Source organism: Ailuropoda melanoleuca, chromosome 14, assembly GCF_002007445.2.
Source record: "Ailuropoda melanoleuca isolate Jingjing chromosome 14, ASM200744v2, whole genome shotgun sequence".
Classification (NCBI taxonomy): Eukaryota; Metazoa; Chordata; class Mammalia; order Carnivora; family Ursidae; genus Ailuropoda; species Ailuropoda melanoleuca.
In genome coordinates, this window is record NC_048231.1 from 44,382,096 (window position 1) to 44,397,774 (window position 15,679).

Below are 15,679 nucleotides of genomic sequence, written 5' to 3' on the forward strand. Positions count from 1 at the left end.
ACTTCCTCCTGGGTCTGCCTGGTTATACTCCTCTGTGTCTAGGACATTGGTGATCTGTTCCTGCCTTTCCTCGTCTGGCCTGTACCATACTAATGGATCTTGAACCCTGGGACATGGAGAGTTCCTGGCCGAGACAAAAAGTAGGCAGCATTTCTTGCCCTCCCACCCCTCTTCCCACCCTCAGGAGGCTTTGATCAGAATCTTTTTCCATATCCTAAAATATCCTCTCTTTTCTTCAGTTAGAATGCTAGAATCTTGAGGTGTCTTAACTAACTTGTTGTGGTGTTTAAATGGCACTGAAGCATTAGGGACAGGCCAGAGCCTCCCTGGTGGACAGATGTGCTCCAGAAGATGAGCTGGTTAACTCATATCTAATTGGAGGAACGTATGTTCTGATGCTCAGGGCAGTGGGCTTTCTGGAGTTAATGGTTATCCACTCCTTTAGTGTGGTTTACCATGGAGTAAAAATCATGGTATTGGCATTTTTTTCCAGCATCATGAAGCTGAAAATTTCCATCCTCATTCCCTTTCCTTTGTGAGACTATGTTAAAAACAACTATCTATAGAGTAAGGCAAGAGAAAATTAGTGTCAGTAGAGGGAATTCGTGATGCTAGAACCATTGTTGTTAAACCAGCTCCAAAATATTTTAAGAAGAAATTGGAAGAAAAAAAACTTTACCTGTAATCATGCCACATTAACTATATTAGGTTGCTAGGGCTACCATAACAAAGTACCACAATGACTTAAACAACAGAAATTTATTTTCTCATAGTTTTGGATGCTAGAAACCCAAGATGAAGGTGTCAGCAATGCTGGTTTCTTTTGAAGCCTTTCTCCTTGGCTTGTAGATAGCTGTCTTCCTGTGTCTTCACATAGCCTTCCCTCTGTGCCTGTCTGTATCCTAATCTCTTGTTATAAAAACACTAGTAAGATTGATAGGACTGGCCCACCCTACTTACCTCGTGTTAACTTAAAAACCGTATGTCCAAGTACAGTCACATTCTGAGGTACCTGGGGATGAGGAATTCAATATATGAATTTGGGGGGGGACACAATTCAGCCTATAACACTTAACACATTAGCATTTTAATTTCTTAGATCTCCTTTTTAGTCTTTAGCTATATTCACTTTATTGCTTATTTCAAAATAGCCCATATTTATTATGTTAATGACTGCATGTCATATTTTGTATTGATAGATCATAATTAAGCATTTCTGTTTAGACTGTCTAGTTTTTCCCTTAAAAAACAGCATGTTTGTACATCTAAAATTTTTTTTTTTAATTGTATTTGTTCATTTGAGAGACAGAGAGAGCACAAGCAGGGGGAGACACAGAGAAGCAGACTCCCCGCTGAGCCGGGAGCCCGATGTGGGGCTCGATCCCAGGATCTGGACATCATGGCCTGAGCCGAAGGCAGACACCCAACCATCTGAGCCACCCAGGCGCCCCTGTACATCTAGAATTTTGTCTTCTTCTGAATCACATTCTTCTGTTAAATGGTGGATGGGTCTTGATGTTTACTGCCCAACTGTTTTCAAAGGACCGTACTTAGTTATGGTACATAGCATCAACAAGACACCTTGTGCATATTTATCTATACCTTCACTATTGTTGGATTTTATTTACTTTTTCCTGCTAACTCTGCAAGCATAAAAGGGGACCTTATTCTTTTAATTCTAAGATAATGATATTTGACCGTGGTTGGCTATGTTAAATTATGAGTTAAACAAACAACCAAAAAACCTACAAGGCGGAATTGGCCATATGATATTGTGCTCTTGATTTCTGCTATGCTGAAACTCGAATTCAGGTTTCTCTTCATACTTGCAGTACTGTTTCTTGGATACTGGCTTCTAGCTGTGTCTGCTCTGGGTATCTTTCTTTCACCAGTTGGGTCTCCTAGGTGTGCACACAATTCTGACCCTCAACTAATTTGCAGGTAAGTAGAAGCAGTGATAGGTGGGGGACTGGCCAGTTATCTGTCCATAAAGGAAGTGGTGTTGGACCATGTGGCTTCTCAATAAAACTCCCCTGAGAAGATATTTAGCCATTTTGCACTCCACTGCCGTGGGAATGGAAGGTACAGATAATTTTTTCTTTGGGCCCCAAACCTTTTCTCCGTGGCTCTTGACAGGTAGTGAAAAGGTAATAGAAGGTAAAAAAGTGAAACATGCTCTAGGAAAGTCAAAATATTGTGTGTACTTGCTGGGAGGTCACTTTCAGCTAAGATTTTGAATAAGGAAGGCCTGGAAGTGATGGGGATGGACATTTGTAAATAACAAGAGTGGTTGGCAAGGGAAGGTCATTTCAGATAGAACAAAGAGCAAAACACAGAGGAAAATGAGGAATAGCAGTAATAGGTTTTGGCAGAAATGCAGTATATTTAACGGGAAGAGTGTAGATGAAAGTGAGAAGAAAGCAGATGGCCTCATATGTAGTCCCAGATTCAGAATTTGGGTTGAATTGATGAGACAGAAAAGAGCCCTTGAATATTTCAGAGCCATGAGTTATGTGCATTAAGAAGATTATTATGGCTGCATTGTTTGTCTCAGTGCCCTTAGGGATTCTCAGAATTGATGTGTCACTAGCTGTTTGCTCCCCCAGAGGGCAGAAATGTTCTATTTCTGACTCCTTACTGCAGATTTTCTCTTCTGCTGTCTGTGTTTGCAGTTTGCACCTAGTGGAGATGTGGTTGCCTCCAATCCCTTCCACCAGCAGCTATTCCCATCCTTGATTTAAATTGCTGAAATGTATCTGTGCACTTCATTTTCCTCATTATTTATATATTTGTTTTTGTATTTGCTTCTCTCGTGTATCTTGGCATTTTGGAAAAAGGCTTGGCCTTTCGTGAACATTGCCAAGCTGGCCAGAACATTCCTTTTGTTTATGTGGTGAGCTACAGAGTTAAGCCAAAAATCCTCAAATTTCACTTGCATTTGTTCACTTAGTTCTGAGAGGCTCTATCTTTGCTGCTGAAGCTATTCTCTTTTCCTGGATATTTCTATGTGTAAAGCTGGTCTGGAAGCCTGGATTCAGGGTAGCCAAGGCTATCTGTATCATTATAAAACCAAATGAAGGTGACATTTGTTCATTTGTTCGTTCATTCATTTATATAATAAATTTTGCTTGCTGTGTGCCAAGCTTTGGAGGGGCCCATTAGAGGGATGAATGAGTAGATGTGGTCTTGCCGTCATGGAGTTGTCATGGAGCTAGACAAGCATTAAACAAAAAACTATAAGTAAGTATGATTGAAAATGCTAACAAGTGCCAAGAAGCAAAAGTAAATGGTGTTGGTGAATACATTCGTAATTTTTTTAAAAAGATTTTTTATTTATTTATTCGACAAAGATAGAGACAGCCAGTGAGAGAGGGAACACAAGCGGGGGAGTGGGAGAGGAAGAAGCAGGCTCATAGCAGAGGAGCCTGATGTGGGGCTCGATCCCATAACGCTGGGATCACGCCCTGAGCCGAAGGCAGACGCTTAACTGCTGTGCCACCCAGGCGCCCCTCGTAATGTGTTACTACTATCACCACCATCCATATGCAGAACTCTTTCATCTTGTAAAACTGAAACCCTAATTGCAGTTGAGTTTGTTTTTTTTTTTAAGATTTTTTTTTTTTATTCGACAGAGAGAGACAGCCAGCGAGAGAGGAAACACAAGTAGGGGGAGTGGGAGAGGAAGAAGCAGGCTCATAGCGGAGGAGCCTGATGTGGGGCTCGATCCCATAATGCCGGGATCACGCCCTGAGCCGAAGGCAGACGCTTAACCGCTGTGCCACCCAGGCGCCCCTGCAGTTGAGTTTTGTATATTGATCTTGTATCCTGCAACTTTGCTGAGCTTGTTTTTTTAGTTCTAATACTTTTTTAGGTTTTTCTATATGCAAGACTATGTCATCTGCAAATATAGTTTTTCTTTTCCAAGCTGAATGCCATTTTATTTCTTTTTCTTGCCTTTTTGTCCTGGCTAGCACCTCCAGAATAATACTGGATCGAAGTGGTGAGAGTAGACATTTTTATCTTGTTCCTGATTTGGGGGGGAGGCAACTTTCAGCTTTTTACCAGTAAGTGTGATGTTAGTTGTGAGTTTTTTATAGATGTCCTTTATCAAATTAAGAAAGTTCTCTTCTATTTCTTCCTTTTTTTTTTTTAGATTTTATTTCTTTGAGAGAGAGATAGCATGAGAGAGAGAGAAAAAGAGAGAGCATGCGTGGGGGGAGGGGTAGAGGGAGAAGCAGACTCCGCACTGAGCAGGGAGCCTGACATGGGGCTCGATCCCAGGACCCTAGGATCATGACCTGAGCTGAAGGCAGATGTTGAACCAACTGAGCCACCCAGGTGCACCCCCACCCCCTTTTTAAGATATAGGGGCAGAGGGAGAGAGAGGGAAAATCTAAAGCAGACTTGTGTGGAGCCCTTCATGGGGCTTGATCTCACAACCAAGATTATGACCTAAAGTGCAATCAAGAGTTGGACGCTTAACCAGCTGAACCACCCAGGCGCCCCAGTTCCCTTCTATTTCTAGTTTGTTGCATGTTTTTATCATGAAGCAGTGTGGAATTTTTTCAAATGCCTTTTCAGCATCTATTACAAAACTAATTTTAAAACTTTGTTAGGTCAGGTCTGTAATGGCTTTTGCTACAGGGATAGTTTAACTCCACTGCTGAGGTGTGGCCCCTTTGAGGTCTCTACTGAATGCTTTGAGGGCTTTCTGCTCTCGCTGGGAGTCACTCAGATGCCTCTAAGCTCTGTGTGAACTCTGGGAGCCATTCAGCTCACAGTTCCCTGGTTGTTCTTTTCCAACTTTATGGACTATCACCTACCGGTATGTCTTAGTATTCATCAAAGACTTAGGGGAATTCTGTTATGATTTCTGAAGCTTTTTTTGTTTAGCTCTCTCCTCTTCAGAATTTCCAGCTGCTTTTGACTTCCTGTACTCTTATTTCTGTCTCCTCCACTTAGACCATCATGATCTGCTTGGAATGCCCTTTCCTGTTCTGTGGCCTGAGATGTGTCTTCTGGCAGAAAGCCAGGCAGTCATAGGGCTCGCTTTGTTTCCTCTCTCTCTCAGGTATTATAGTCCTGTGCTACTTGATTAGCATATGAAATTAGTGGTTTCATGTATTTGTCCATTTTCCTTGTTGTTTTATGGCAAGAGGTTAAACCCAAGTCCTGTTATTCTCTCATGACTGTAGGTAGAAGTTTTTGGATCACAGGATTTTAGTGCTAGAGCAAACACTGAAAAAAGCTATCTGATCGTCCTCTTATATGTGAGAAAACTGAGGCTTGAGGGAGATGACTTGCTGATATTGGCATAGTTTTAAGACACTAGCAAGATTCTGTGGATTTCCATGTAAGCACACAGTTGATGCTTTGTACACATTTTACAGAAGGAAATACAAAGTCAGAGATGTTCTGGTAGGTTTTGTCAGTTATCTTAGGTCACTTAGGTAAGAAGCAGCAGAGTTGGAGTGAAAATCACAACCTTCCGACTCTGTGCAGCTACCCTGATCATTGCCTGTTGAACCAATGTGTCAGGAAACAGAGACATGCATTTGTATGTGTTGTACCCTGCCAGGCACATGAGCAGGGCTCACGAAAGGGAGACTCATTCAGTGTGCGTAAAGGCACGTGTAGTGCCACCTGTGTTGGATGTTGCAGAAAGCCGTGTTAACTGATCACACAGTAAATGGAGCATCTTCAGGAAACTCCCATCCAGGACTGCTTGTAGGAGTAGATGCTGTTCCACTTGCATCTGCAGCTCTATGTGTACCTTGTCACAGTCACCTTTGTTTATTATTGATAGCTCTGAGTCACTTAGAAGAGGTTAGCTTCTGTTCAGTGTTCTCCATGGGGGTGGTACATTTGAGAAAGACAAAAAATGGATTTAACGAAACACTACCACTAATACTTAAAGCTTAATCTCTAGTTCTCAGGGAATTTTGTTTCTCCCGAAAAACTATTCCCAGAAGTTTCAGATAACAAAGTTGTACTCTTTTAAAAATTGTTTAATTAGCCAACTTGTAATGCTGTTATAGTAGCTTTATTTTGACCTACACCCCTTACCCACTCCCACTGTTACATTTGACCTTTTTTTTTTTTTTTAAGATTTTATTTATTTATTTGACAGAGAGAGAGAGAGAGAGAGAGACAGCCAGCGACAGAGGGAACACAAGCAGGGGGAGTGGGAGAGGAAGATGCAGGCTCCCAGCAGAGCAGGGAGCCCGATGCGGAGCTCCATCCCAGAACCCTGGGATCACGCCCTGAGCCGAAGGCAGACGCTTAACTACTGAGCCACCCAGGCGCCCCATGTTTGACTTTTCATCTGCAGTTTTCTGCCCAGTCATCCAGACCTTTGAGGGCACCTTGTTTTCTCCTTGGTTTGGCATTTCCTTCCCTTGGCAGTTCTAAATTCACCTTGTGGTCTCTCTCTCTCTCTCTCTTTTTTTTTTTAATAGGCTCCATGTTGGGGCTTGAACTCATGACCCTGAGGTCAAGAACTGAGCTGAGATCAAGAGTTGGACGCTTAACTGACTGAGCCACCCAGGCGCCTTGGTCTCTCTCTTTTAATACCCTTGGGTTAAAATATTGTCAAGAGTTCTTAGCAAAGTCTAAGCAAGTTACCTTTGTTGCCTCTTTGTGGTCCATTGGCTTATTGACCTCCTCAAAGTGTTGCTTAGAGCCCCTCTGGATCCTTTTTATAAATGGGAGTAACCCTGGCCATCTCTGTCAGATTTTGAGCTTAATGACTTTTTATAAGACAGGATCTACTCCTCTCTGCCCCCTAAAAACAACAAACTTGTTAGTTTGTTGTAAAATTCTGAGAAAAAAAAATCTATTTTTTTCATTTTATTTATTTATTTTTTTTAAAAGATTTTTTAATTTATTTATGTGAGAGACAGCCAGCGAGAGAGGGAACACAGCAGGGGAGTGGGAGAGGAAGAAGCAGGCTCCCAGAAGAGGAGACCGATGTGGGACTCGATCCCGGAACGCGGGGATCACGCCCTGAGCCGAAGGCAGATGCTTAATGACTGCGCTACCCAGGTGTCCCTTTTTTTTCATTTCTAAAATTATAGTGTTAATGCTTTATTCTGCATTAGGACTGTGACCTCTCTGTGTCTCAATTTTTTATCAGAACAGGGATAATAAATAATACCTACTCAGTGCACTGTTGTGAGGATTAGATGAGATCATACAAACCAGCACCTCACATGTGATAAATGCTCAATAACTGTAGCTCTTAGTATTTGGAGACTGGCCCCCACCAGAACTGGTTCTCCCTTACCTGATATGTGATGACTTTTATAGGACCTGGGTTCAAATCTTCACAATTGTTTTTTTCCCTCAAGAGTCCCATTTCCAAGGGCATTTTGCGTCAGAGCCTAGACCTGGTGCCAGGCTTTCAGGGGCCCTTCATCATCTGATTTCTGACTTGTGTTCTTCACTAGTTGTGTCATTTTTATTGGTTGTATAACTCTGGCTATATCATAAGGGTTGTGAGGGTGTGACTGTATATTACACATGACTTCATTTGATTATTCTTCCTCCATTCATTTGATTATTCCATTCCTCCATTCATTTGATGATGCAGCAAGTATTTGTTCAGTGCCAGTTGCATGCCAGCACTGTTCCCAGGACTGATTATATGACGAATGTCACAACATAGTTAAATCCTATAGTAGGAAGGCTAGGTTCTGCCTCTTTCTTTTTTCTTTCCTTCTCATCCCATTAAATCCCTGTGACACTGGTCCCTTTAGTTCCACTAAATAGTTAAGTTTTTGGAACATACAGGGTACAGTGGATACAGGACGAGGGGGACACAGTCCTGTCTGCAGTGAGTGGAAGATAAGTATACAAATAATTCCAAAATAAGATTTGTAAAAAGATAATTATCAAGTACATTGTTTTTGGAGGGTTATTGAGAGGTGTGATGGGAAAGATCATAGCACATTGCTGTGGTCTGGAAAAGCTTTGAGAAGTGGAGACAGTTGAGATGGATCTTGGAAGGATGGGTTGAATTTTTATAGGGGCAATAAGGCAGATTGAATGAAATGTTGCAGATGGGTGAAGACCATGGAAGAAGTGAGGCAGGGAAAAATGAGCACTGTATTTGGGGCCTGGGTGTTTGGAGGAAGTTGGGAAGGACCTTCATTGCCAGGTTGGGAGTGTGCATTGAGTGTTCACTGGGATGGGGAGCCATTGGAGGTGTATAGGTCCAGAGTGATGATATTGGAGTAGGGAGAGACAGAAGTCAGAGAGAGAGTCTAGTTAAGAGCCTGTTGTCTAAGATTGTAGTTAACCTGTCTGGGCCTAGTTGCCTAACCTATTGAACAACAATATGATTATACACAATGTGCCTGAGAGGGGGCATTTGGCAAGTGAGTGTGCAACTTCTTCCAGCTCTCCATCTCTGATTCTGTGTACGTTTGGGAGTTGTTAAAGGGCCTCGGGTCTGAAGCCCAGGTGAGCATCATTTCAGTCTAGTAGTATGACTTGTGCAGATTCTGGATGTCTTTAGAGAAACTATACCAAGAAAAGCTCAGTGTTACATTCTATTTTTCCTGTGATTTTTTTTTCTAATGAAGTAATTTAATAAATTTGATTTTTATTTATGCTGAGCTATGAAATATTTTCAAGACCATTTTGTGAAGTTAAACTTTATAGTCCGGGTCTCTCGTTTTAGGTGCTACCTGCTTCACCTTTTGCCGTGCCTGTTGTCGTGCAACCACAGGTGTCTTTGTCAGGGCTGGAGTAGCTGCATCTCTTGTTCCTTCAAAACAGAAAAACTTCTCTACTTGGATTGAGACTCTTGGGGAAGTTGTAGTTAAATAGGAGTTGTTTTGGGGTGCCTGGCTGGCTCAGTCAGTAAAGCATGTGACTCTTGATCTCGGGGTTGTAAGTTCGAGCCTCACATTAGGTATAGAGATTAGTTAAGAATCTTTAAAAAAAAAAATAGGGGTGCCTGGGTAGCTCAGTCGGTTAAGTGTCTGTCTTTGGCTCAGGTCATGATACCACGGTCCTGGGATCGAGCCCTGCATCAGGTCCCTGCTCAGCAGGGAGTCTGCTTCTCCCTCTCCCTCTGCCACTCCCCCTGCTTGTGTGCGCTCTCTCCCTCTCTCTCAAATAAATAAATAAAATCTTTTAAAAAATAAAAACCTTTAAAAAATAAATAGGAGTTGATTCACTGATAGTAAGTTGTTGGAATTAAATTATAAGACCGTTGTCTATGGGGCGCCTGGGTGGCACAGCGGTTAAGCGTCTGCCTTCGGCTCAGGGCGTGATCCCGGCGTTATGGGATCGAGCCCCACATCAGGCTCCTCTGCTATGAGCCTGCTTCTTCCTCTCCCACTCCCCCTGCTTGTGTTCCCTCTCTCGCTAGCTGTCTCTATCTCTGTCAAATAAATAAATAAAATCTTAAAAAAAAAAAAAAAAAAAAGACCGTTGTCTATAGAAAACATGTTTAGCTTATTTGACCTAGATTTTCTTTCAGTTTTACATTACTTCTTGGATTACCCAGATTCCATTTGTTGAAATTCTATGCACTTTTCTCTTATTTTCCAAGATCTAAAAGGATAAGTATTATTGTCTTTTAAAAAATAAGATATGCATTGGGACTGCTTGGTGGCTCAGTCAGTTAAACGTCAGACTCTTGGTTTTGGCTCAGGTCATGATCTCAGGGTCATGTGATCAGGCTCTGCACTGAGTGGGAAGTCTGCTTAAGATTCTCTCTCTTCCTCTCCTGCCCCTCCCCCCACCTCTCTCTCTCAAAATAAAAATAAAAATAAAATAAATAAATAAAAATATGCATTAATGGCAAAGTTGTTTCCACTATTTAAAAATTTTTCTTTTTCTAAATCTGAAGTTAACAATGTTCCTTATGGAAAATACAGAAAAAAATAAAGCAGGAAATAAGTGTTGGCTATAATCCAATTAGTAATTTTTATATCTTGTTGGATAGGCAGTTCAGGTTTTGAGTTTTAATACTCTGTGACCATTTGTATTAATTTCCTATTGCAGCTGTAACAAATTACCACAAATTTAGTTGCTTAGAACAACACAAATTTATTGTTTTGCAGTTCGGTAGATTAGATGCCCAACACTGGTCTCACTGGACTAAAATCAAGGTGATGGCAGGGCTATATACCTTTCTTGAGACTCTAGGGGACAACTCATTTCTATGTCTTTTATAACTTCTAGAGACTCCTACGTTCCTGGATCATGGCTCCTTCCTCTATCTTCAATACCAGCAATGTGGGGCCAAGCCCTCACATTCCATCATTCTCACCTCCTCTTTTGCCTCTCTCTTACCCTGGTTTCACTGAAATAATCCAGAGTAATCTCTTCAATTCAAGGTCCTTTTATTTCTTTTTTTTCTTTTTAAATTTTATTTATTTGAGAGAGAGACAGAGAGAGAGCATGAGCAGGGAGGAAGGGCAGAGTAAGAGGGAGAAGCAGGCTTCCCGCTTGAGCAGGGAGCACGACATGGGGCTTGATCCCACGACCTGTGAGATCACAACTTGAGCCAAAGGCAGAGGCTTAACCCACTGAGCCACCCAGGCGCCCCAAGGTCCTTTTAACCTATTTACATCTGCAACCTATTTACATCCATTTGCCATGCGAGGTAACACATTCACAGGTTCCAGGGATAGGACACAGACATCTTTGGGCAGACCATTGTTCTGCCTGCCACACCAATATGGTTCATGCATTCCTGAATTATTATATAGATCTCTAAATTGTTTATTAGTTCTTTTTGGTATCTTTCCTTCACATTTTAAAACCATGTGCCCAGCTTTTACTAATCTTAAATTGTCACAAATGATTTCTATTTAAATATTTTTAATTAAGGGGGGTTGGGGAGGAAGGTCTGAAGTCAGAGTAGCTCAGAGCCCCTCTGAGCATTTAAGATGGGGGGGTGCCCAGGTAGTCCAGAGGAAACAAGGATGGTAAAAACTGCTGCCTTCAGATGTCTCTACCAGATAGGGTGACAGCTACGTGAGCAGCAGGGTTTAATCATGTTCCTGATGCTGAGTTCTTATCCTGGGATATTGCTAGAGCTCATGTCTATACCCACTCTGAGTATTAGTTTCCAGAGTATAATGCCTAAAAAACAAAGGAATGAGCAAATAGGAAATCAAACCCAACCCAGAACATCTACCCTGTGAGGAGAAATCTAGCTCTTATGCTTGATGTAAATGAAGAGACCTTGGGGTTTGCCTCTGCCCTCTGGGGCAAGTGCCAGGATGGGCTGGCAGCAGCCCTGAAACGGGAGGGTCTGGATTGAGCAGAAAGCTTACGTCTGGGCAAAAAGTAAGAGTAGACGGCAGGCCTGCATCCTGGGGGAGAATGAGTGTGTCTGTTACAGTGCCTGTCCACAGTGTAGAAGATGGAGATACAAAGATAAGAGATGATTTGGGCCCCCAAGGAGCTTGCAAATTAGTGGCGAGGCAGACAAATGCACTAGTAACTGTCGCATGAATAGTGGGTAGGTGTTGCTGATGACGTTACTGAAACCCTTCAAATGCATGAAGACAGTGATTGTGTTTATTTATAGCCTGATTGTCTTGGGCTAAATATTCCTTTTTACCGGCTTCTTGTATGGAATATTTCTTAGACCCCACATCATACTGCATGGCTGTCTTTGAATACGTTTAGAGTGGCAGAAGGGCAACTCAGTCTCCCTCACTTCCACATGTCGTCCATTGTCAAGTCCTGTAGTCTTCCTGTGAAACATCCTGAGCTGGACTGTTTCTGTCTGCTTTGATCATTACCATCTTTGCTACTGAAGCATCTCCTGACTTCTCTGTGGTTTCACTCTTTTCCTCCCAAACTAGAAGGATTCTTCTAAACCTCAGTTCTAAGCTCAAGTTTTGAAGGCCTCCAGTGTGCACCCCATTGGCATCAGTTCACATTGCTATTAGAGTACAAGCCAGGTTTCCAGCCTCTGCCTGCATTTGGACTTCTGGGCATCCCCACTTTCTCTTTCCCATCGTGCTGCCTTTCCAGTGGCCTCTGCCAGAATGCTTTTTCCTGGTTTGTCCCTGCTGGTTCCTTCTTAATCAGATCTCAATTTAATGGGCACCTTCTTAGAGAAGTCTTCCCTGATCACCCCATTAAAAATAGCCCTTCAGGCACTATTGCTGGGGAAATACAGTTACAAGCAAAATCTCCCAAGAGCTCTCCACAAAGGTAGTAGAGAAAGAAAACACTTTTATTACTGAATAAGCATTAAACCAGGACATGACGTGCATTACAGGCAATCTACTAAGAGATTGCAAAGACAGAAAACAATCTCACCTTGTTAGATAGCCAAGCCAGATGTAACTTATTACATACATATTTTCAAGATAAATGATAACGAGTCCCTTAAGTAAGAAGACTTTATGTATAATTATATCTTTTCCATATTGAATAATGAGGTTGTGCCAATTTTGGTGAGTTTCTGAGTCTCCATTCTATCTTGTGGCACATTAGCTTTGCCTGCCAGATATGTGGCATTGTGTATTTCTGTGTGTTTGAGCAGGGTGTAGATAAAGTATTGCGTAGGACAAAGTACATAGATTTTGACATGGCCCCAGACTCCTCCCTCTGGTTCCATGTTGATTAATTAGCATTCTTTGGATCTCATTGACTCATACTGCTATAAATCCACCTTCTTTCGATTTCTTATTTATAGAGATGTTTCTTGAGAGACTTTGCTCTTTCTGTCAGGATGTGTGATCCACTGGTGGAAGTGTCTGGAGTCTCTGAAATGATCACTTTATTGTGGTTGGCCTGCAGCTCTCTTTGTATTTTATTTTCCCCTCTGACTGCGAAGTGTAGGAATACTGAAGAAAAGTGGGAATTTAGTATTTCTGTTCCTCTCTTGCTTGTTACTTTATGCTCTTTTAACTATTTAATCATGAAAGTATGGATTTTCTTCCCCATATGTATATATTTTTAACTTACTATAGGTTTTTCCTGATTGTGCAAGTAACGTTTTCTTCTATAACATATTTTGGCAAATATAAAAAAGCACAAAGAAATGTAAAACCTTGGGGCGCCTGGGTGGCTCGGTTGAGTGTCTGACTCTTGATCTCGGCTCAGGTCTTCATCTCAGGGTCGTGAGTTCAAGCCCCAGGTTGGGCTCAAGCTTGGAGCCCACTTAAAAAAAAAAAAAAAAAGAAATGTAAAATCACTGGTCATTCTACCTCTCCATAACTGTCAACATTTTGATATATTTTCTTCCAGTACTTTTTCCGTATATGATAATCCAGATCATTCCTCACACGAATTTATAGAACATTTAGAACATTGTCCATGTCATTGCTTAGTCTTAGAAAAGTGCCATTTTTCATGTCTATATTATTAGGTCAGATTTTATGAAAGCATTGTTTTTGTAGGTCAAAAATTTGGTCGACTATCAGAATTTTATATGGTTTAACCTAGTATTTCACCAAATGGTGAAATCATTTATTTTTCTAATGTTGTTATTTAGATTGTTTCAGATTTTCAGTTAACAAACACAACACTGTGATGAAACTCTTTTACACAGTTTTTGCCTTAAGATTTCTAATTATTTCTTTACAATCATTCCTAAGAGGAAAATTACTGAGACAAAGAATATTACCTATCTTCAGGTTAGAAGGTGCTTCTCTTTCTGGCTTGTGTATTTGCCATTTTATTTTTATTTTTTATTTTTTTTTTAAGATTTTATTTTTATTTATTCGACAGAGATAGAGACAGCCAGAGAGAGAGGGAACACAAGCAGGGGGAGTGGGAGAGGAAGAAACAGGCTCATAGCAGAGGAGCCTGATGTGGGGCTCCGATCCCATAACGCCGGGATCACGCCCTGAGCCGAAGGCAGACACTTAACCGCTGTGCCACCCAGGCGCTCCTGTATTTGCCCTTTTAAAATCTGCTTTCTTTTTAAAAATTGCAATGGTAATTGATATTTTCAGGGCAAATCTCAAGCATTATTCTCTCTTTTTTTTTTTTTAAAGATTTTATTTATTTATTTGACAGAGAGACAGCCAGCGAGAGAGGGAACACAAGCAGGGGGAGTGGGAGAGGAAGAAGCAGGCTCCCAGCAGAGGAGCCTGACGTGGGGCTCTATCCCAGGACCCCGGGATCACGCCCTGAGCCGAAGGCAGACGCTTAACGACTGAGCCACCCAGGCTCATTATTCTCAATGTCCTTTGCCATTAAAACATGCCACCAGGGTGCCTGGGTGGCTCAGTTGGTTAAGCGTGCCTTTGGCTCAGGTCATGATCCTGGGGTCCTGCGTCAGGCTCCTCCTTTTCCCTCTGCCCCTTCCCACTGCTTGTGCTTGCTCTCTTTCTCTCTCTCTCAAATAAATAAATAAAATCTTAAAAAGAAAAAATCCCACCAGACTGTATGAATGTCAGTGAGCAACTTCTCCTTGGGCCTGTTAACAGAACAGCAAGGTTGAGGCCTCCTGGTGTGCCTGAATGCTCTGCTAAGAGGTTCTTGTGGCAGGGATTTTCAAGATTGGCATCACCTAGTTTCCCATTCATAATAAATCTAGGTTTTTAGTGCCTTTGTGTAAGACATTTACCATTGTTTTGTTTTGAAAAAATTCGAATTCTTCCATATATTCAGTAAATTGCTGACTTATTGCCCATTTGCTTCTGCTAGCCACTATTATGGCATATCCAGTAACAACAGATACTGTTTGTTGAGCACCTAGTATGTACTGTGCATAGTCCTAAGTGCTTTACACACATTTGATCTTTTAAAGAACCCTACAGGAGGATTATGACTGTGGGTGGGTTTGGGTAAACTGCTCTTGGGTACCACTGGGCAGTAGAGACCCATGACTGACTGGTCTAACTCTGAATTGCAGACATCAGCCCTTGTGCTTTACCTCCTCCGTGTGTGCATCATTTTAACTCCTGGTCCTGGTTCCTCGGCACATATGTGTTTTGGGGGCATGTGTATGATCATTTGAGAAGCTAGAGATGATCTTTCTATGATTTTTGAATTGGAAGAAAGTGTCTTATTGGTTATGTAGACTCACTGGGATTTTATGCTGCTGGTTTATGTGCTATATTCTGAATGTGGATTTATATTTTTTTAATCTATGGGGTTTTTTGTTGTTTTTGGTCTCATTTTCTAGGTCCAAAAGCTGCTTTGTATGTGCCCAGTAGACTTCCATGGGATTTTCCAACTGGATGAAAGACGGAGAGATGCGGTGATCGCATTGGGCATTTTTCTCATTGAATCTGATCTTCAGGTAAATCTTTACTACATTAAAAGTGTTTCTGCAGAATTTAAATGTGTACCTGTTTATATTTACCCAAAGCAGTACTACAAGAATGCTTATGAACCTAGTAAAAGTGGTTAGTGATGGTGAGGCAGAGTGTGTGGAACAGGTGAGAGTAATTTAATTGGTTTAATTAATGTACACCCTCTTAATAAATTTTGTTTTTTGAACTGTATGAATAATTAAGTTGTTAAAGTGGTTTTTGGTTGTTGTTATTGTGTTTTGTTTGGCCAGGAAGTTAAAGTGCTTTGTGAAGTAATTGTGTACCCTCCGGAGTAGACTTGATTTTCAATCTAAGGTCAAATGTTCATCGGTCAGACTGAGTAACCATTTTTTTTTTTCCTTCTAAAAGGATAGTGTTCTTTGAGATAATTTTGAGATAATACAGTCTTTTTCAGATTTGTGATAGATATA

General features: G+C 41.4%; 1 protein-coding gene across 1 annotated transcript in view; it reads left to right on the forward strand.

Annotated features, from left to right (window-relative positions):
* Positions 1-1,490: 1,490 nt before the first annotated feature.
* Positions 1,491-15,679, forward strand: part of PI4KA (phosphatidylinositol 4-kinase alpha) — a 118,676-nt gene continuing 104,487 nt past the window's right edge. Inside the window, exons 1-2 of the mRNA XM_034643139.1 lie at positions 1,491-1,559; positions 15,119-15,235. Coding sequence (XP_034499030.1) covers positions 1,506-1,559; positions 15,119-15,235 — 171 coding nt within the window. The 5' untranslated portion in view covers positions 1,491-1,505. The remainder of the gene's footprint in view (positions 1,560-15,118; positions 15,236-15,679) is intronic.